Source organism: Salvelinus fontinalis, chromosome 31 (assembly GCF_029448725.1).
Source record: "Salvelinus fontinalis isolate EN_2023a chromosome 31, ASM2944872v1, whole genome shotgun sequence".
NCBI classification, from domain to species: domain Eukaryota; kingdom Metazoa; phylum Chordata; class Actinopteri; order Salmoniformes; family Salmonidae; genus Salvelinus; species Salvelinus fontinalis.
The window spans coordinates 13359518-13381849 of NC_074695.1; the positions used below are offsets into that span (position 1 = coordinate 13359518).

Consider the following 22332-nt stretch of genomic DNA (forward strand, 5'->3'; position numbering starts at 1 on the left):
GCAAACAGTTTGCTGAAGACAAGCAGACTAAGGACATGGATTACTGGAACCATGTCTTGTGGTCTGATGAGACCAAGATAAACTTATTTGGTTCAGATGGTGTCAAGCATGTGTGGCGGCAACCAGGTGAGGAGTACAAAGACAAGTGTGTCTTGCCTACAGTCAAGCATGGTGGTGGGAGTTTCATGGTCTGGGGCTGCATGAGTGATGCCGGCACTGGGGAGCTACAGTTCATTGAGGGAACCATGAATGCCAACATGTACTGTGACATACTGAAGCAGAGCATGATCCCCTCCCTTCGGAGACTTGGCTGCAGGGCAGTATTCCAACATGCTAACGACCCCAAACACACCTCCAAGATGACCACTGCCTTGCTAAAGAAGCTGAGGGTAAAGGTGATGGACTGGCCAAGCATGTCTCCAGACCTAAACCCTATTGAGCATCTGTGGGGCATCCTCAAATGGAAGGTGGAGGAGTGCAAGGTCTCTAACATCCACCAGCTCCGTGATGTCGTCATTGAGGAGTGGAAGAGGACTCCAGTGGCAACCTGTGAAGCTCTGGTGAACTCCATGCCCAAGAGGGTTAAGGCAGTGCTGGAAAATTATGGTGGCCACACAAAATATTGACACTTTGGGCCCAATTTGGACATTTTCACTTAGGGGTGTACTCACTTTTGTTGCCAGCGGTTTAGACATTAATGGCTGTGTGTTGAGTTATTTTGAGGGGACAGCAGATTTACACTGTTATACAAGCTGTACACTCACTACTTTACATTGTAGCAAAGTGTCATTTCTTCAGTGTTGTCACATGAAAAGATATACTCAAATATTTACAAAAATGTGAGGGGTGTCCTCACTTTTGTGATATACTGTATATGCCTTACTGCGTCATTGCAGCATTATTGTTTGTATTTCGTGTTTTATTTTATCACAGCTTCAAGTACGTGAAAACAGTGGGGATTACAAAAACGAATTAATCAAATTAAATTGCAGGCTAAATGTTCTTTAAAAACAAGAAAACATACATTTAATATGGATTTAAAATGGGGTTAATATCCACTCAGAATAAACATGATCCCTTTTGATGACCTTTATGGGTATTTAAATCCAATATTAGTTTATAGGTTTATTAGGTTATCCTACAGACACGGCACATTGCTACATGGTACATGAAGATGAAACGGAGGTTATTAACTTGGTACACTGTTAAGATTGAGCACATCTAAGCGAAATCTATACTTTGTCATGACAATATTAAAGGATGGATGTGTGGCCATACCATCTATTGGCTGATTTGTCGATCTGGAGTGTAGGTCATTGTTTTGAAAGCGTTATGAAATGTGATAGCGTTCAAACCTGTATCTCCAGTGACAATAATTATATAGCCTAGCTGTGATGTGTTCATACACGATGTCCAGATTTTCACAGGTGGACCATTTACAAGTTAAATCACGGGGGGAAATGTATTTTACCAATTGATAGAACATAGGTTTTCACCAAATATATTTTTATTTCTGGGGTGGATTATCCATTTAAACTGTATAGTGGATTATCAGTAGGTTGCCTCCCACTTTTCGCAAACGTTATTTGGAAAGTCAGTGAAAGTAAAATAGTCAAACTGTGAACCAAGACGGGGTAAGATACAGATTATTTGTGTATATGTAGAAATAGCCTACTTAACATATTCAGTGCAGTAACTGAAAAAATAATGACATACTTTAATCTTGATGCATGACTGTATTTGTAATTTTACGACAAGGCTGTTCTCTTCCTTTTGTTTTCAACGTCTGTTCTGCCTCTTGGTGACTCAACAGCTTTTTAATTTGAACGCGTGGTGCTAAACTCAATCGAATTGTCCCTGTTCTTGAAAAATGAAAAGCTTTGGTCTTCTCATTTTCAAAGAAAAATAATTATAATTCTGCTTGTTTGCAAAAAAAACAACGGACAAAATAATATAGCGAACGTCAGATGCCCTGACTTGGCCTGACTGTACTGTACACTCTAATAGTAAAAGATTGCTGGAGTATCCTTTAGGAGAACCTCTATAAATTCTTCAAAGAACCCTTTAATATGGTTCTTCAAATAACCCCTTTTAATGGATCGTCGAATTACGTTTTGGGATACATTCTTTAACTCCCCCCTCCCCTATTATTAATAATAATACACATAACAATAACAACAAGAACACAACATTTCAGTTGTCAGTGTTAATAATGATTTTAGTGGCAAAGCAGAATTAAAAATCCAAAGATGAGAAAAATTTCCAGCCGAGCCCCAAGTCCAATGGATATATCCTCTGTGGTGTTGATGTTAGTCTTTATGACCTCTGCATCCATAGCCAGAATGGTGGTGGTCGAGCAGGTTTCCTGTTGTATTCATCAGAGGTGTAGGGAGGGTGAAGTGTGTGAATCCCAAAAATTGCAATTATACAGATTTTTTTTTTTAAACGTGCGAATACCTTGCTTTTTGTGGTAAATGTGAATTTAAAAAACGGTTCACTTTTGATTATGGTTTTTATACAAATACCTTGTCCATAATGTAGAGGCCTCTGGGATTCTCATTGAAGAGGTAAGGGAGGCTGCTGTGACTGAGTCCTATAAGGTTTTAGAGCAGGGGTGTCAAACTCATTCCACGGAGGGCCTAGTGTCTGCAGGTTTTTGGTTTTTCCTTTCAATAAAGCCCCTGACAACCAGGTGTGGGGAGTTCCTAACTAATTAGTGATGTTAATTCATCAATCAAGTACAAGGGAGGAGCGAAAACCCGCAGACACTCGGCCCCCCGTGGAATGAGTTTGACACCTGTGTTTTAGAGGAACCTGTCACGTTCCTGACCTATTTCTGTTAGTTTGTTGTATGTGTTAGTTGGTCAGGACGTGAGTTTGGGTGGGCATTCTATGTTGTGTGTTTCTATGTTGGTTTAGGGTCGCCTGGTATGGCTCTTAATTAGAGGCAGGTGTTTTGCGTTCCTCTAATTAAGAGTCATATTTAGGTAGGTTGTTTCACTGTGTTCGTTGTGGGTGGTTGTCTCCTGTGTCAGTGTTTGTCGCACCATACGGGACTGTTCGGTTTGTTTGTTCATCGTCATTTATGTGTAGGCTATTTTCCCTGTTCGTGCGTTCTCGTGTTTTATTGTAAGTTCGTATGTCCAGGTTTGTCTACTCCGTTTTGTTATTTTGTTAATTAGTCAAGTGTATTTCGTTTTCGTGTTTCCCGTCTTTAATTTAATAAATATCATGTCTTCACAATCCGCTGCATTTTGGTTCAATCCCTGCTCCTCCTCTTCGGATGAAGAGGAGGAGGACAACCGTTACAGGAACCAAAATGAACTGTCGATGATGTGATCTGCACAACATACTAATGTGTACAATACCTTTGTGTGCCTCCTGGTCAGTATACCTGCAGACTCAGGCACACACAACAGTGAGAGGTATAGTCATCTGCACCCAATGCAGCTATAACCTTCAACATGATCTTACCTTTTTGTTGATTTGATATCCGTTCAATTGTCCATTTTCTGTTTTATAAATTATTTTAGAAGGGAGAAAGTGTCAAACACGGCCATTTTTTACAAATATGAAAAGATAGAGGGTATGTGTAACGGTAGTCCTCCTCCTCTTCATCCGAAGAGGAGGAGCATGGATTGAACCAAGGCGCAGCGTTGTGAAATGACATTTTTATTTAAGACACGACAAAACAACGAAGACAGAAAACGAACTATACTTGAATAAACTAACAAAATAACAAAACGAATGTAGACAGACCTGGACGACGAACTTACATGAAACACGCAATAACAGGAAAACTGACTACACAAAAACCGAACGAACAAACATACCGAGAACAGTCCCGTGTGGCGTAACATACAGACACTGACACAGGAGACAATCACCCACAAAAACAAAAAAAACAAAAAAAAAACAGTGTGAACACACCTACCTTAATATGACTCTAAATCAGAGGAAATGAAAAACACCTGCCTCTAATTGAGAGCCATATCAGGTCACCCAAAACCAACATAGAAACAGAAAACATAGACTGCCCACCCAAACTCACGTCCTGACCAACTAACACATACAAAAACTAACAGAAAACAGGTCAGGAACGTGACATAACCCCCCCCTTAAGGTGCGAACTCCGGGCGCACCAGCACAAAGTTTAGGGGAGGGTCTGGGTGGGCATCTGACCATGGTGGTGGCTCAGGCTCTGGGCGAGGTCCCCACCCCACCATAGTCAATCCCAGCTTACATCTCCCCCTTAGAATGACCACCCTCTTTTTCCACCCACCTAATATAAGGGGCAACACCAAGACAAGGTAGCTCAGGACAGCGAGGTAGGTCGAGATAGAGAGGTAGCTCAGAATAGAGTGGTAGCTTAGGATAAAGAGATAGCTCAGGATAGAGGGGCAACTCCGGACTGAAAGGCAGCTCCGGACAGAGAGACAGCTCTGGACTGAGGGGCATGTCTGGATTACTGGCAGCTCCGGGCTGGCTGACGGCTCTGGACGCTCATGGCTGGCTGACAGCTCTGGACGCTCATGGCTGGCTGACGGCTCTGGACGCTCATGGCTGGCTGACGGCTCTGGACGCTCATGGCTGTAGGGCAGCTCATGACTGGAGGGCAGCTCATGACTGGAAGGCAGCTCATGACTGGAAGGCAGCTCATGACTGTAGGGCAGCTCATGACTGGAGGGCAGCTCATGACTGGAGGGCAGCTCATGACTGGAAGGCAGCTCATGACTGGAGAGCAGCTCATGACTGGAGGGCAGCTCATGACTGTCTGATGGCTCCGGCAGATCCTGTCTGGTTGGCTGCTCTGGCAGATCCTGTCTGGTTGGCGGCTCTGGCAGATCCTGTCTGGTTGGCGGCTCTGGCAGATCCTGTCTGGTTGGCGGCTCTGGCAGATCCTGTCTGGTTGGCGGCTCTGGCAGATCCTGTCTGGTTGGCGGCTCTAGCGGCTCCAGTCTGGCGGAATGCTCTGTAGGCTCATGGCAGACGGGCGGCTTTGAAGGCTCAATACAGACGAGCAGTTCATGCGGCGCTTGGCAGACGGACAGTTCAGGCACCGTTGGGCAGACGGCAGACTCTGGCCGGCTGAGACGCACTGTAGGCCTGGTGCGTGGTGCCGGAACTGGAGGCACCGGACTGGAGACACGCACTTCAAGCCTAGTGCGGGGAGCAGGGGCAGGGCACACTGGACTCTCAAAGCGTACTATTTGCCTGGTGCGTGGTACCGGCACTGGTGGCACCGGGCTGAGTGCACGCACATCAGGACGAGTACGGGGAGAAGGAACAGTGTGTACAGGGCTCTGGAGACGCACAGGTGGCTTAGTGCGTGGTGCCGGAACTGGAGGCACTGGACTGGAGACACGCACCATAGAGAGAGTGCGTGGAGGAGCAACAGGGCTCTGGAAACGCACTGGAAGCCTGGTGCGTGGTGTAGGCACTGGTGGTACTGGGCTGGGGCGGGGAGGTAGCGCCGGAAATACCGGACCGTGCAAGCGTACTGGCTCCCTTGAGCACTGAGCCTGCCCAACCTTACCTGGTTGAATGCTCCCCGTCGCCCGCCCAGTGCGGGGAGGTGGAATAACCCGCACCGGGCTATGTAGGCGAACCGGGGACACCATGCGTAAAGCTGGTGCCATGTAAGCCGGCCCAAGGAGACGTACTGGTGGCCAGATATGTAGAGCCGGCTTCATGGCACTTGGCTCAATGCTCAATCTAGCTCTACCAGTGCGGGGAGGTGGAATAACCCGCATCGGGCTATGCACACGTACAGGAGACACCGTGCGCTCTACTGCGTAACACGGCGTCTGCCCGTACTCCCGCTCTCCACGGTTAGCCTGGGAAGTGGGTGCAGGTCTCCTACCTGCCCTTGGCCCACTACCTCTTAGCCACCCCCCAAGAAATTTTTGGGTAGTACTCACGGGCTTTTCGGGCTTCCGTGCTAGACGCGACCCCTCATAACACCGGTTCCTCTCTCCGGTTTCCTACGCTCTCCGAGCTGCCTCCAGCTGTTCCCATGGGCGGCGATTACCTCCAACTTTAGCCCATGGTCCCTTTCCTTCCATGATCTCCTCCCAAGACCAGAAATCCTGTTTTGTGCGCTGTCCGTGAACCCGCTGCTTGATCCGGGTTTGGTGGGTGATTCTGTAACGGTAGTCCTCCTCCTCTTCGGATGAAGAGGAGGAGGACTACCGTTACAGTATGATCATAAAACAATATACATTTAGATCATACAAGGGAGAAACCTTACCTTATATTGAGGAAATCTTTACATTTTTCAGTTAAGTGCCTGCACCTGCTGTCATCTCAAATTCAAATCCAAATGTTTCAGTTGGGCAGTTCCTGCAAGAACCCCCACCACCTAAGGAAGAACATTTTGGAACCCCCACCACCTCTTGGAAGAACATTTTGGGGGCATTTTTCAGAGCCAAGAACCATGGGGAACTTCGAGGAACTTTTAGGATCTTAGAAGAACGCTTGTTGGAAAGCTAACTTTTAGAGTGTAGGCATTCATTGTTATTTTGGCCTGCTGCCAGGTGTAGGACATTGCTCCATGCATGGGCATATTGGCCATCTGACAATTCTGGCAAATGCCAGAAAGGCCAAACCAGTTTTTATTGGGGTGGGTTGGTGAAAAATTAAAAAAAATTAATAATGTTTTATTTATACAAAAAAACATTGCCTGTGGGTCATGAGCCTGTTTTTGATTACTTTTGTACAATTTCTCTGTTGTCATAATAATCTATATTGAGCACTTGGCTGACCAGTAGGCAAGACCGCCCCACCCTCCCAAAATGGTTCGGCGCGATTTTCTGATTGAATGTGTGCCACTTCAGCTCAGCCAAAGTCAAACGGGTAACAAAAGCAGTGATACATACAGTACCGGTCAAAAGTACACACCTACTCATTCCAGGGTTTTTCTTTATTTTTACTATTTTCTACATTGTAGAATAACAGTGAAGATATCCAAACTATGAAGTAACACATATGGAATCATGTAGTAACCAAAAAAGTGTTTAAAAAAATCCAAATATATTTCAAAATTGAGGTTCTTCAAAGTTGCCACCCTTTGTCTTGATGACAGCTTTGCACACTCTTGGAATTCTCTCAACCAGCTCCATAAGGTAGTCACAAAAGCTTTAAAATTAACAGGAGTGCCTTGTCAAAAGCTAATTTGAGGAATTTCTTTCCTTCTTAATGCGTTTGAGCCAAGCAGTTGTGTTGTGACAAGGTAGGGGTGGTATACAGAAGAAACCCCTATCTGGTAAAAGACCAAGTCCATATTATGTCAAGAAAAGCTCAAATATGCAGAGAGAAACCTCAGTCCATCATTACTTTAAGACATGAAGCTCAATCAATCCGGAATATTTCAAGAACTTTGAAAGTTTCTTCAAGTGCAGTTGTAAAAACCATCAAGCACTTTGATGAAACTCATGACGACCCCCACAGGAAAGGAAGACCCAGAGTTACCTTTGCTGCAGTGGATAAGTTCAGTAGAGTTACCAGCCTCAGAAATTGCAGCCCAAATAAATGCTTCACAGAGTTCAAGTAACAGACACATCTCAACATCAACTGTTCAGAGGAGACTGCGTGAATCAGGCCTTCATGGTCGAATTGCTGCAAAGAAACTACTACTAAAGGACACCAATAATAAGAAGAGACTTGCCTGGGCCAAGAAACATGAGCAATGGACATTAGACCGGTGGAAATCTGTCCTTTGGTCTGATGAGTCCAAATTTGAGATTTTTGTTTCCAACCGCCGTGTCTTTGTGACGCAGAGTAGGTGAACGGACAATCTCTGCATGTGTGGTTCCCACTGTGAAGCACGGAGGGGGTGGTGTAATGGTGCGGGGGTGCTTTGCTGGTGACACTGTCTGTGATTTATTTAGAATTCAAGGCACACTTAACCAGCATGGCTACCACAGCATTCTGCAGCGATATTCCATCCCATCTGGTTTGGGCTTAGTGAGACTATCATTTGTTTTTTCAACAGAACAATGACCCAACACACCTTCAGGCTGTTCAAGGGCTATTTGACCAAGATGGAGTAAATGGAGTGCTGGATCAGAGGACCTGGCCTCCACAATCTCCGACCTCATCCCAATTGATATAATTTGGGATGTGTTAGACCACAAAGTGAAGGAAAAGCAGCCAACAAGTGCTCAGCATATGTGGGAACTCCTTCAAGACTGCTGGAAAAGCATTCCAGGTGAACCTGGTTGAGAGAATGCCAAGAGTGTGCAAAGCTGTCATCAAGGCAAAGGGTGGCTACATTTTGATTTGTTTAACACTTATTTACTCTTAATGATCGGCTATGACAAGCCAAATGACATTTACTCCTGAGGTGCTGACTTGCTGCACCCTCAATAACTCCTGTAATTATTATTATTTGACCATGCTGGTCATTTATGAACATTTGAACATCTTGGCCATGTTCTGTTATAATCTCCACCCGGCACAGCCAGAAGAGGACTGGCCACCCCTCATAGCCTGGTTCCTCTCTAGGTTTTGGCCTTTCTAGGGAGTTTTTCCTAGCCACCGTGCTTCTACACCTGCATTGCTTGCTGTTTGGGGTTTTAGGCTGGGTTTCTGTACAGCACTTTGAGATATCAGCTGAGGGCTATATAAATAAATTTGATTTGATTTGTTTTATTTATTTTCTTTTTTTACACCTCCAACAGTGGGAATGCAGATGACAAGCATATTATGCACATAGAAACACATTGAGCTTATTCAGGACAGATTTTGGCGAGAGTGAGTCCTCTTGCTTCACCTTTTCCTCTCTGTTGAAACTAGCGAGCGAAACAGCACCCCTCTGTTTTACTATATGTATCCCAATGTAGCTGATTCTGTCTGGCCAGAAAAGTATGACATGTCATACTCTTTTGATCAGAGTATGTGAGCGGAGCTGAAGCAGAGCGTGCTCAATTTGACTGGATCTTGCGAGATTCCCAAAGGCTGGAGCATCGAGCTTCTTGCCCACTCCAATTTCGCTCCAGCAGTGCTCACTTCAGGGGCTCGGGTTATGCCCGCCCCAGCATGCATTTGTAGTCTACGTGTGTGCTTGCTTTTGCTGCTGTCATGGGGTTTCGCTAAATATTTTCATAAAGAAACTGATAAAAAACACAGGTGCTAAATCAAGGTGACTTACAAAGATGAGGTCCAAGAGCAAGAGAGGGAGTGCAGTGATGTAGTGTCCACTGGTATGTTTAAGGCTTGGATGCCACCTGCTGGTATGGTGCTAAACTGTTAAGTTACAGACCGAATGCCATTGTTCTATGTGCAGGATATGGAAGTTGTTACAGGCTGGCTACATGAAACCTCCACAACTAAAGGATCATTGTGGTATACCTTAAACCTCCACAACTAAAGGATCATTGTGGTATCTGAAAAGACACGTATCCCAAAAGTATGATGGTGTACTTACTACGTGCACATGCTAAAAGAAAGGAACGAGGTAGGCCTGGCATATTCCCACGTTCAAAGAGCTTTCCGATTTGATTGGATTATTTTGCGTAACAACCTTTAGGCCAAACTATAGAAAAGTTTTGAAAAATAACTCTGCATCTCTGCCCAGCCTGGCAAGAGTGGCCGAAAGGGTGTTTAGCATCCCCAGTGGCTCTGCAAGTGTGGAGAGAATATTCTCCGCTGCTGGCCGGCTCTTACAGGCACCATCGCATGAGTCTGCATCAGTCTGGAGGCAGAGGCTCCCTTCCTACTTTGACGTCCAAAACTACAAGCCACTTGTTGACGTTGTCAATTGCGAGGCATCGTCTGGGAGGTACTTTGTTCAGTTGATAAAGATGTCATTGAAACAATACAACTGGACATTAGTAAATGTATTGGTAATGCTACTGGTGGAGCTGCAAACATACAAGACCATTACAATGGTTTCTCTGCCTTGCTATCCTCACACTCTCCCAACCAAGTACATGTGGGGTTACACACACATCCTGACTCTTGTGATGACAGACACAATAGGAGTAATTATGGCTGTTCTCTCTACTAAATAACCTGGCAGTGTTCATTCCAGAGTCCTACCAAAGAATCAATGTGTGGGGAAAAATGAGCCTGGACACTCCCACAGACGTCTCTCTCCTATAGGAGAAACACGCTGGTGGGCCAAGGATGTATTCTTTGGCAACCTACAAAATGCTCTGTTTGTGGATGTAATTCTCACCTCGATGGCTATTGAAGAGATGGCAGGTCAAAGGCCAACTGTACATGTCAAGGTCAGAGCATTAACAGAGGCCCTGCTCAAGGTACAACACAATCTTCACTGCCCAAACAGTTCTGTCTATATTTGAGAAAACGTCCCCTCTCTCCAAGTACCTACAAACCAGTGGCATGGACATCCTGACAGTAGGATGGTATTGGGAACACAAGAGGCTCTGCAAAAGAATGTGAGGAACTTGCTGTGAAGAGGGCTGCAAACAGCTTTGTGCAGTGGTCCACTGACAAGCTGCAATAACAGGATGAACACACCGAACTGGAAGTACAAGCTGAGATGCTTCAGAAGAGAACAAAGAAAAGGAAGACCATGCCATGATACCATGATAGGGATGCAGAGAGGGTCCACAAGACTACGGTGCACTATGTCATCATGGATACAGTCACTGAGAGCATCTGTCAGCTCTTGCTGACACCAGGCACGTTGTACACAGACTTTACTCATCTGGACCCCAGCAGGTTCTCAGAGATACAATATAATGGATTGCCCCAGACATCACTTGCAAAACTCTTGCTTGAGTTTGACAGCCGAGCCGATGTCAGCACTTTGCAGTGTGAGTTGACTAGTTTTACCGGTCAATGGGAGAGACTGAAAACATCAGCAGTGGAGAAGTACACAACCAGGACTGTGAGTGAGATAGCTGCAGATGGACATGATGAAGAACACGTGGAGATGATGAATACAAGTTGTTCAACATGTAAGAACTGTGCTGTATGTTGTTATCAATGTCTACGTTGGTACATCTTGTTGACAGAGGCTTACCATGTTATAGGCCTGGGGTACAAGTTCCTATTCACCCTGTCTATCACCCAGGTAGCCTGTGAGAGGAGCTTCTCAACTCTCAAATTCATACAACATCGACTCAGGAGCACCCTATTCTATGATCACTTGGAGGCATTTATTCTGATGGCAACTGAAAAGGAAATCCTTATGGTCCTGGATACAGATTATGTCATTGACAGGGTGACAGAAGAACTGCTGTGTCACCTGCTGACAAAAGGGTAGGGAGGGCAGAGTGACAGCAGAGGAGAACAAGAGAGACAGACAGACCAGACCAGACCAGACCAGACCAGACATCTGAGGAGAATCACAGACAGACTGGCTGACAGACAGACTGACAACAAAGTTACAGTCAGAGTTACAGACAGAGTGACAGATCAGAACAAGGAGAATCACAGAGGGACAGTGACAGCAGAGATGCAGAGACAGACAGCACAACAGGGAGAAAACAGACTCAGAGGCCCAGTTATAGTGATGAGTTGTATCTCCAGACTCCAGTGGTGTTTTAACATGTATTTGTTTTAAACATGAGCTGGTTAAAAAGAGCTGGTTAAAAAGGAGGGAGACCATGTTTCTTCACTCACTGGTACAGTAAAGGTTGGAAATCTCTGTACTATAGTGTACTACTGATGTTATACACTGCAGGTTAGGAGGGTTAGGTTAAGGTTAGGAAAGAGGTTAGTGTTAGCGGAAATGCTCTCCTAACCTGCTACAAAAATCACTTCCGGTCGTAGCTGTATCAAGTGTCAAAGATGGCAACATTCTCTAATAACTACACGCCTAATTCTGTTTCATACTTCTCAAAGTTGATAAGTAGCTTATTCATTTTTTCTTTAGTGATTCTATTCAGTAAGATATAATTTACAAATTGAAAGGATTAGATTTACATATACTAAAACACATGAATTCAACAGGTCTGTTCATCTCAATACTTCAAAACTCCTAAGAACTTCACAAATCCAGTGTGTGGGTCTTCCAGTGAGTTGGAGAGGATTGAGGAACCATGGCACAGTTTGGAACCTTGATATGGACTGTGAGGGAAACATTTCTGATTTGCTTGGCATGTTTAAAAAACAATTATCAATTTAAATATTTCCCCTATGAAATATAAATCAGAGTTATTTTTAGCCTACTAGTTCTGTCAATTTTAAAGAAACCTTTTAGAAAACACGTGGTGGAGAGATGTACATTTTCACTAGGTCACCGTTTCCCAAACTCGGTCCTGGGGCCCCTAAAGGGTGCACATTTATTTTTTTTACCCTAGCACTACACAGCTGATTCAGATAATGAACTCATCATCAAGCTTTGATTATTTGAGTCAGCTGTGTAGTGCTAGGGCGACAACCATAACGTACACCCCTTGGGGTCCCCAGGACCAAGTTTGGGAAACGCTGACCTAGGTTTAGGGTCTGGTGTCACACCTTTAAAGACAAATAAAATCACACCAGGGGGCACCACCACACTCACAAAATACTGTTTAAAATGGTCCCATATAATTTTATTTTATTTGAAATGTGAATATTTGGGTTAGAATTATGTTAACTACTTCTGTAAGTTTTATGAAAACACACCATCAGTTTAGATTTTGTGATTTGTTTCCTGACATTTTCTCTACTTCCAGATAACTATTATATTGGTGCTTGTAAGCATTGGATCCTGTATTGCATGTGGTAGAGCAGAGTACAGAACAGGTGTTGAATGTTGTCCTATGTGTTCACCAGGTAAGGACCCTCTCTTTACATCATATGAATCACCAGACGTTAATACATCATCAACACTAACAGAAAAACATGACATTGTGATTCTCTTCCCCAGGAAATCATGTACATAAGCATTGTACTGAATTCACCAGCACCAGCTGTGTGCCCTGTGTTGATTCTACATTCCTTGAAGAGCCCAATGGTCTCATAAAATGCAAAGTGTGTACCAACTGTGATCCAGGTAAGAGTGGTCCTGTGTGTCTGTACTGAAACCCAGACACAAACACTGATTTGTTTGTCTGTTGTTATGCTATGAGGATATGTCAGTTATATCTGCATCAGATAATACATGCCATGTTTTCTCTATAGGTTTGGGTTTGATGGTAAAGCAGCCATGTAGACCTTCATCAGACACTGTTTGTGGGACACTGGAGGGGTTCTACTGTCTAGACCCAACTAAGGATGGTTGTAGAGCAGCCCAGAGACACAGCAGCTGTAAACCTGGTCAATACATCAGCCACACAGGTTGGTCTTCTGTCTCACTCATAATACTAATTGTGTTGTCATAATTCAATTTAGTCAAGTTGTTAACTTCAGTGTGAATAATCATTAACAGTAAATATAATATAATTAGTAGGGGAAAATGAAATGCAATTATGTATTTATGCAGGAACAACATCTACAGATACTGTGTGTTCTGACTGTACTGGTGACACCTATTCAGATGGATCATTAACATCTTGTCAGCCACACACAGAGTAAGTTCACATACGTTTACATAAATCAAAAGTCTAAGATAAATAATACAATATACTAAAGTACAAATCTACAATTGAACGGGAAGTTGAATGATCAAATTGCTGTCGCAGACTGTTTTATTATTTGTTTCAGGTGTAAATCCTTAGGTCTTCAAGAACTTAGACCAGGAACTCATTTGTCCAATTCTGAATGTGGACCACAATCCTCACAAATAGAACCTGGAATCATCATTGGTGTTGTTCTGGCATCAGTCCCAATAGCTCTTGCAATAACAATAATAATAATAATAGGATTTGTAATTCTATGGAGGAGAAAAAGTCCAACAACAGTGACTTTTTCTCCAGTGACAGTAAATGCTGTAGAGGTATGTTGATATAATCTACATGTTGAACAGTCACTGTGCTAAGGTTAGCTGAGCAGATGTTATTATTGCTCTACTTACTCTGGGGCTGAACTAGAAATGTTTTATTGAGTAATATGTTTCCTTCTATTAGGCATCATCAGATTTAGAGGAAACACCAAGCAATGTAGCACAATGAAACAGAAGAAAGTACAGCAGCTTGCAGGTGTTAGTTTTGTAGATGGTGAGTTGTCAAGAACTTCAGCCGTATGACTAAAGGTGTATGTTCTATTACTTCATGTTATCAATGCAATGATGACAACTAAGATATGGTCAAAGTGCTATGAAACTATAGCTTCACCTTCACACGGTCCTTGTTCATTACTGGTTTATTCTCTCCCACAGATTCAAGCTCTGACCGCACTCATCATTACAAATGCTACCTGAGGTACGTCCAGATTCTGTATAATAGTTAGGCCTATATCCTCTCATATCCCTCAATTCACGCCCTGCTTTTAACCATAAGACATCTCAGTGATTGTGTCTGTTAAACAGGTGAACTTGTGGTAAACTGGGAACTCTGGGGAAAGGACAAGGACAACACTAAAAGGGCACTGAACCCACACGTGGCGCCTCCACAATACACTGAACCCAGACGTGGTGCCTCCACAATACACTGAACCCACACGTGGCACCTCCACAATACACTGAACCCACACGTGGCGCCTCCACAATACACTGAACCCAGACGTGGTGCCTGCACAATACACTGAACCCACACATGGCACCTCCACAATACACTGAACCCACACGTGGCACCTCCACAATACACTGAACCCACACGTGGCACCTCCACAATACACTGAACCCACACGTGGCACCTCCACAATACACTGAACCCACACGTGGCGCCTGCATGATACACCTGAATACCTGCATACATACTGGACTGGTAAGGAGCACTGCTATAACTATTATTATTATTAGTATTATAATGATTTAAACATTTGAACAAGTTGGGAAAACCCTTCAGTTAACTACTGTACCTATCAATTATCCAGTTGTAGTGATTATGGTTCCTCAATATACATTTAACATATTACAACGTAGGCTATGTGTTACAGCACTACTTTTGGTGTCCCCCTCAGGAATTGCTCTTGAGAAAATTTTATGTAATTGTCCCCTCCAAGGTTGATATCAGATTTTCGCCCCTGTGCATGTTACAACATTAGAATACAAGTTGTACTAATCATTAAGGTGGTTGTCAGCATGACTTTCAACTGCACAATATGCATGAATTCAAAAAGGTTCTGCTGAGTTGACCCTAGAAATGTAGTCTAGATAGTATCACTTCTTTTCCCCCCTTGTGAAACAGGTTCTACTACCAGCAAGTAAATACACTTCTATCCACAGTTCTGTGGGAAATACATTCACCCAAAAGCACCTTTTTACTGAATTACTGTAGACATATCATTTACAGTTGACAGTCTTTTAACATCCCCCACAAAACACATCGTTGTAACCTGTGACTAGATGCAAATCATCGAACTGAAGAAATAAAAGAGCAATAGACTTTTAAAACGTCCCTAATGTTCGCTGTTATACAACTGTACATGTTGGTTTCACTCTAAGCTATAGGTCAAGGTTTCCTACCTCATTAAACTACCCACTCTTCCTGTTTTCTAGCTCTACAATCAATGGACAAATGTATCTACAATTAAAATAATCTAACAACAATACAACTGTTTGCAGTTTAGCAGTATTATTATGATGAATTTGTCTGACTACTCTGACAGATAGGTAACAGAATGTAAATCTAAGCCTGCAAGCATTGGGTACTTTCCACACTGCCTAACACGTTTCATAAAAAAACTGCAGGGACTTTCCTAGTCGTATAACAAACTGGACGGGTGAAAACAAATACCATAATGCTTTCACCTGTCTCCTGTGCAGATGAGTGACAATGAAAGATAGGAGATAGAGGAAGCCCCTGTAGACTATTGAGGTGCACCCCTACAGTAGGCTGTGGCTGCCTTGTTATCAGTCTTGTGTTTCTCTCCCTCAGGAATGGCAGACCAAGGAGCGGCTCTCACTGATGACTCCACTGTCTGATGAAGAAACAAAGCCGCTTGATGACATTGGATCCTCCTCAAGAGGTCAAAGGGCAGACTAACCTCTCAGGCAGTAACATCCCAGTCTGCTTCAGTGGCCCAGAAATCAGGAGCAAACCAAGACTCAGAGATGGATAGGTAAGAGATAGCATTATCATAATCAAACCCAGACTCAGAGCTGGATAGGTAAGAGATAGCATTATCATAATCAAACCCAGACTCAGAGCTGGATAGGTAAGAGATAGCAGCATGATAATCAAACCCAGACTCAGAGCTGGAAAGGTAAGAGATAGTAGTATCATAATCAAACCCAGACTCAGAACTGCAACACCTCTTGTTATACACTACACTTATGAACATAAGGTTGTCTGTGAGACAGAAGTTTTATATTTAATTCAAACCATCACATCTTAATTTATCTTCCCACGGGCAGTTAAGACGGCATATTATAGAGCTCACCAGATTGTGGTCCTAAAAAACTGAGCCTAACCTAATGCAAGCACAATGGCCCCTCACACTAAGTCACCTTTAAGTGCCGGGTTTAACTGAGTCCATTTATGCTCCATATCCATTACTTTGAGTGTTTTATATACATAGCATGACTAAATATGTTTATTTCTGTGTTGCACTGGCAGTCAAGAAATGGAACAGCAAGGCCACAGAACATGACATACGCAGAGCTGTGGGAGACCACATGAAGCATAGGTAGAGCCAGAGGAATTCACCTTTACCACGCCACCACCAAACGCCTTCAACAGGCTTGAAAAGTTTGATTCATCTGTTTGATCCATTTGTTTGTTTCAGTTTTCAGTAGTTGAATCCTTTGACGTATTGTTGCTTTTTTTTTTATAATCATTTTCAACAACAATGCAATGGATTGGTTTAAAGGTGATACTAAACTTATATACCATGCACAATTTTGACATAGTGGAAGATATACTGAATTTGTACCGTTTTTCATTCTGAGATGGACCAAGATGTACGTAGCTTTTGCAGATATTTGTTCATTAGTTTTGCAAAAGTGTTGATTGGTCGATCATTGGGTTCAATAGTTTTGCAATATATTGATGCCAATGATTAAAAGAGTAAGAATTTGATGCAATATCCAACCCAAAATATAAGCTTGTTTTACTCCATTGTTTGCAAACAATATAATTGTAAAAAACAAAAGTCAGTTGGTTGCATAAATAATGACGATTACTAAATGTTACCTGAAATGTAAACATGAAATATCAGAACCGAATTGAAACGCCTTTGTTAAAATGTAATGGCAATAATTCACTTAACGGTAAGGCATGGAATAATGGACGTTGAGCAGGTGATGATTTGAGTCATTCTTCTTCAGTAGTGGAATAAGGACCATTAGAAGTAGTTTTGAACAGAAATACTGTGTGTAAATACTGTGTGTAAATACTGGAGTGATGTATGATTGTTAATAAAATTGTATAGGCTGCAAGTACGTTGAAATGAAGTTGTTTTCAAGTCGTTGAAACTTTCAACCAAAACCAAACAGAGATTGGACGTCGGGCATAGTCGTCTTTTCAACTACATTTTGCTAGGTGGGTATAGCCTGCTACGTCTTCCATCCTCTCAGGTCAGAGAAACAATATATGAATTAATGGTTGGATCAGAATCACCGTTATAATCATTGGCCATTATGGAGAATTAAGTGAAACCACAAGTCGAAAACCTTATCTCCATCCATGACTAATTTAGGAAAGGACTGATTTTAACTAGCTAGCTATCCACCGGAGGATAAAGACAGATTTATTTTCAGTTGAAGCCAAATCCTAACTGGCTTCCCTTGACAATTGTTTTGGGTGCACCAGAACCATTCACAGTTGAGCTCAGTCAGTTTAGGTCAACGCCGATTGGCTACTTTTTTATACTATTTTTGCTAGCCAAATGCTCACTGGCTTCCCTTGCAATCAATGCTACGGGCGTCAACAATGTCATACTTATTTTGACCAGACAGCATCAGATAGATGGGCTACACGTAACTGAGACAGAACTCCACTCCTTCCTAGAGGGAATCTCGCTACCTAAACTATCAGAGACCGACCAAGAAGATCTCAACTCCCCCTTCACTCCTGAGGAGATCCTGGAGGCAATTACCTCCATGCCACCTAACAAGTCCCCAGGCCCAGAAGGATTCCCCAGAGAGTTCTAGAAAGCTTTTTGGCCCCAGCTCAGCCCAATTTTCATGCCAATGCTGGAGGATTTTGGCAAAAACGGAGTTCTCCCAGACTCAATGCACACAGCTCGCATTACAGTGTTGCTCAAAAAAGACAAGGACCCTTTATCCTGCTCGTCCTTCCGGCCCATAAGCTTGTTGGATTTCGACTACAAAATAATTACCAAATTGCTCGCCAAAAGACTAAACACTCTTCTTCCCAAAATAATAAAAGCAGACCAAACTGGATTTACTAGAGACAGATACTCTTCTGATAACATTCACCGTCTTTTTGATATTATTGATCAAGTAAACGCACAGAAGACCCCTGTCCTGCTGGCTTCACTAGATGCTGAGAAGGCGTTCGACAGGATGGAGTGTAGCTTTCTGTTCTCAGTCTTAGAAAAGTTCAATATGGGCCCAAACTTTATTAAATGGATCAAATCACTATACTCTCATCCAAATGCCATGGTGACTACTAACGGACTGAACTCTGACAGATTCCCTTTGGGACGGGGCACAAGACAAGGGTGCTCGCTGTCCCCCCTGCTCTACTTGTTGGTGGCGGAGCCTTTGGCAGAGTTGATAAGGAGCAATCCAAGTATTATAGGTGTTTCTGCAGGCGGCCTGCAGCACAAGATTTCGATTTACGCGGATGATGTCTTGCTGTACATATCCAACCCTGAGAAATCCCTCCCATTTTAGACACAATTGCTCAGTATGGCAAGTTTTCAGGTTATAAGATACATTTTAACAAATCCACTGTCTGCCCTATCAATATTACACTCACCAGCTCTATGAAGACTGTGTCTTACATTTCAATGGAAGACACAGGGGTTTCAATACCGTGGGATCTTCATAACACCAGATCTGAATAGCCTCTTCAAGGAGAAGAACCTGGATCTCCCTCCCAATTAGCTTAGTAGGAAGAATTAATGTCATCCGTATGAACATCCTCCCTAGACTGAACTATTTATTTCAGATGCTCCCATGCTATCTCCCAGCTTCCTTTTTCAAAACAACTAACCAAAGCATCACCAAATTTATATGGGGCAATAAAAAACCTAGGATCATGTTCTCCACTCTATCGAGACCTGAATCTAAGGGTGGTCTTGCCCTTCCCTCCCTTCAATTGTACTACTGGTCTGCCCAAATCCGCAACATGCTAACATGGATCACAAACAGACAAGAGTCAACGTGGGTTCAGATAGTGGCAATGAACCACAGGATTGGGCTTCTAAGCTCAATTATATTCATTAATAACTTTAGTGAAGTGGGCAACATAGCCAAAACCTTTGTGATTTACAGCACCCTACTAGCGTGGAGGGACTGTAAGAAATACCTGGGCATTTCCTCCCAAATATGTTCTCACTCGCCTATAGTAGGCATCCCAGACTTGCCAAAAGCCCTGAGGGATGCCAACTTTAATCTTTGGCATACTCTAGGAATCAGGACCTTTTCAGTCCTATTTCATCAGAAAACCACTACACTGAAATCCTTTCAAGAGCTCTGCAGTGAATTCAATGTGCCAAGATCCCATTTTTAAAAAATATCTTCAAATTAGACATGTCATTTCCTCATTTACTTCCAAGAGGAAGTTTAGAACTCAGTTGAATGAAGTTGAAACCCTTCTTGTCACAGCACAATCCATTAAAGACAAAATATCTTATCTATAGACTCCTTTCTGAGAAAGGAGGCTCCTCCTTTACTCCTTTTGAAAATAATCTGGGTAAAGGATCTTTGTCTGACTATCAGTGATGAGTTATGGGCGGAGGTTTGCAACAGGGTATACTGCTCCTCTACTAAGGTAAAAATGAAACAATCTAATTACACATTTTTGTACACATTTTATTACACTCCCTTGAGACTCCATAGAATGAAAACAGACATTTCTCCTAACTGTAAAAGATGTACCTCTGAAAGTGGAACCTATATGCATGTGTTTTGGAGCTGTAGAGAGATTGCCAGATTTTGGCAATCTATACATACTGCTGCACAGAAAATACTAGATGTACAGTTTGATATGACCCCGTGTATCTATCTTCTTAATGCCCAGCAGGACTTTGTTCTTGATCCTGACAGAGAAAATTTGCTTATGACCATTACATACTTTGCTAAGAAATGTATTCTTCTATTGTGGGCCTCTAATACCTCTCCTACATTTTTAAAATGTGGATTGACCAGATTGTTGACTTTCTCCCTCTTGAAGAGCTCACTTATGACCTCCGCAAGGGACAGCCCAAGTTTGATAGACTCTGGTCTCCACTACTCAACTATATTTCAAATTGGACAGAGTGAATGGGGGTGATTAGGGAAATGAGCAGATACATGTTGTGTAAGGTGCTGTAAAATCTAAAAACTAATTATTTGCTCGTCGTCTCAGCTAAGGCTGGAAATAGCTAATAAGAACCTTGATAGTGTGCCTGCAAGTTTTATATTTTAAATGTTTTAATAATTATTCTTTGTGTATATATATATAATTATTTATTTTTTAAATTATTATTATTTTATTATTTTATTTTAAAAGTCTGTCACATCTGTGAATGTGTTTTGCTGGTTGATTGAAAAACAAGAAAACTTAATAAAACTAAATTGAAAATACAAAAATTAAGAACGGAAATATCACATTTACAAAATTATTCAGACTCAGAACTATGTTGAAGCACCACTTTTCTCTGCAGATCCTCTCAAACTCTGTCAGATTGGATGGGGAGCCTCGCTGCACAGCTATTTTCAGGTCTCTTCAGAGATGTTAGATCGGGTTCAAGTCCGGGCTCTGGCTGGGCCACTCAAGGATAATCAGATACTTATGCCGAAGTCACTCCTGTGTTGTCTTGGCTGTATGCTTAGGGTCGTTGTCCTGATGGAAGGTAAAACCTTTGCCCCAGTCTGAGGTCCTGAGCGCTCTGGAGTAGGTTTTCATCAAGGATCTCTGTACTTTGCTCTGTTCGTCTTTCCCTCAATCCTGACTAGTCTCCCAGTCCCTGCCACTGAAAAACATCCCCACAGCATGATGCTGCCACCACCATGCTTCACCGTAGGGATGGTGCCAGGTTTCCTCCAGACGTGACGCCTGGCATTCTGGCCTAAGAGTTCAATCTTGGTTTCATCCAGACCAAAGAATCTTGTTTCCCATGGTCTGAGAATCCTTTAGGAAAACTCCAAATGGGCTGTCATGTGCCTTTTACTGAGGAGTGGCTTCTGTCTGGCCACTCTACCATGAAGGCCTGATTGGTGCAGAGATGTTTGTCCTTCTGGAAGGCTTTCCCATCTCCACAGAGGAACTCTGGAGCTCTGCCAGAGTGACCATCGGATTCTTGGTCACCTCCCTGACCAAGGCCCTTCTCCCCGATTTCTCAGTTTGGCTTGTCAGCCAGCTCTAGGAAGAGTCTTGGTGGTTCCAAACTGCTTCCACTTAAGAATGATGGATGCCACTGTCTTCTTGGGGAGCTTCAATGCTGCAGAATTGTTTTGGTACACTTCCCCAGATCTGTGCCTTGACAAAATCCTGTCTCGGAGCTTTAAGGACAATTCCTTCGACCTCATGGCTTGGTTTTTGGTCTGACATGCACTGTCAACTGTGGAACCTTATATAGACAGGTGTGTGCCTTTCCAAATCCTGTCTAATCAATTGAATTTGCTACAGGTGGATTCCAATTTAGTTGTAGAAACATCTCAAGGATGATCAATGGAAACAGGATTCACCTGAGCTAAAGTCTCATAGCAAAGAGTCGGCATACTTATGTAAATCAGGTATTTCTCTTTTTCATGTTTAATACATTTGTAAACATTTCTACAAACCTGTTTTCGCTTTGTCATTATGGGGTATTGTGTGTAGATTGATAAGGATTTTTATTTATTTTATCCATTTTAGAATAAGGCTGTAACGTAACAATGTGGGAAAAAGGGAAGGGTTCTGAATACTTTCCCAAATGCACTGTATACATTATTGGTTTCCACTAGTTACCACAGCCACGAAGCTATATCATAGAAATTCATGAAAACAAACATTAGCTTTTTGGTCTTAATTTAACGTTAGGTTTAGGAATTGGTTCAGCAGTGTTGTTAAGGTTAGGTTTAAAATCACATTTAAAACACAAATGTTTTAAATAGGTGGGGTTTATGACATTGTGGCTTTGGTAACTAGTGACGACCGTTGTTCACTTACTCATACAATTATTTTAAATTATCTGAAGCTGCAAAAGAAAAAGGAAATCAGCTGATTTAATTTAAAAAAT

General features: G+C 42.7%; 1 protein-coding gene across 1 annotated transcript; it reads left to right on the top strand.

The window, feature by feature from the left end:
* The first annotated feature begins 1360 nt into the window (after positions 1–1360).
* On the top strand, positions 1361–17377 carry LOC129829584 (tumor necrosis factor receptor superfamily member 14-like). The gene is made up of 12 exons (XM_055891359.1): positions 1361–1634; positions 11926–12044; positions 12633–12732; positions 12827–12952; positions 13081–13236; positions 13382–13469; positions 13603–13834; positions 13965–14054; positions 14216–14258; positions 14366–14762; positions 15876–16059; positions 16557–17377. The coding sequence occupies exons 2-8, from the start codon at positions 12015–12017 to the stop codon at positions 14007–14009; spliced, it is 777 nt and encodes a 258-aa protein (XP_055747334.1). The 5' UTR covers positions 1361–1634; positions 11926–12014; the 3' UTR covers positions 14010–14054; positions 14216–14258; positions 14366–14762; positions 15876–16059; positions 16557–17377.
* The last annotated feature ends 4955 nt before the right edge of the window (positions 17378–22332 follow it).

Coding starts and splice junctions, on each gene's coding strand:
- LOC129829584 (XM_055891359.1), top strand. CDS start 12,015: ATGGCACAGTTTGGAACCTTGATATGGACT. Junction 12,733..12,826: donor TTGTCCTATGTGTTCACCAG/GTAAGGACCCTC, acceptor TCTCTTCCCCAG/GAAATCATGTACATAAGCAT. Junction 12,953..13,080: donor GTGTACCAACTGTGATCCAG/GTAAGAGTGGTC, acceptor TTTTCTCTATAG/GTTTGGGTTTGATGGTAAAG.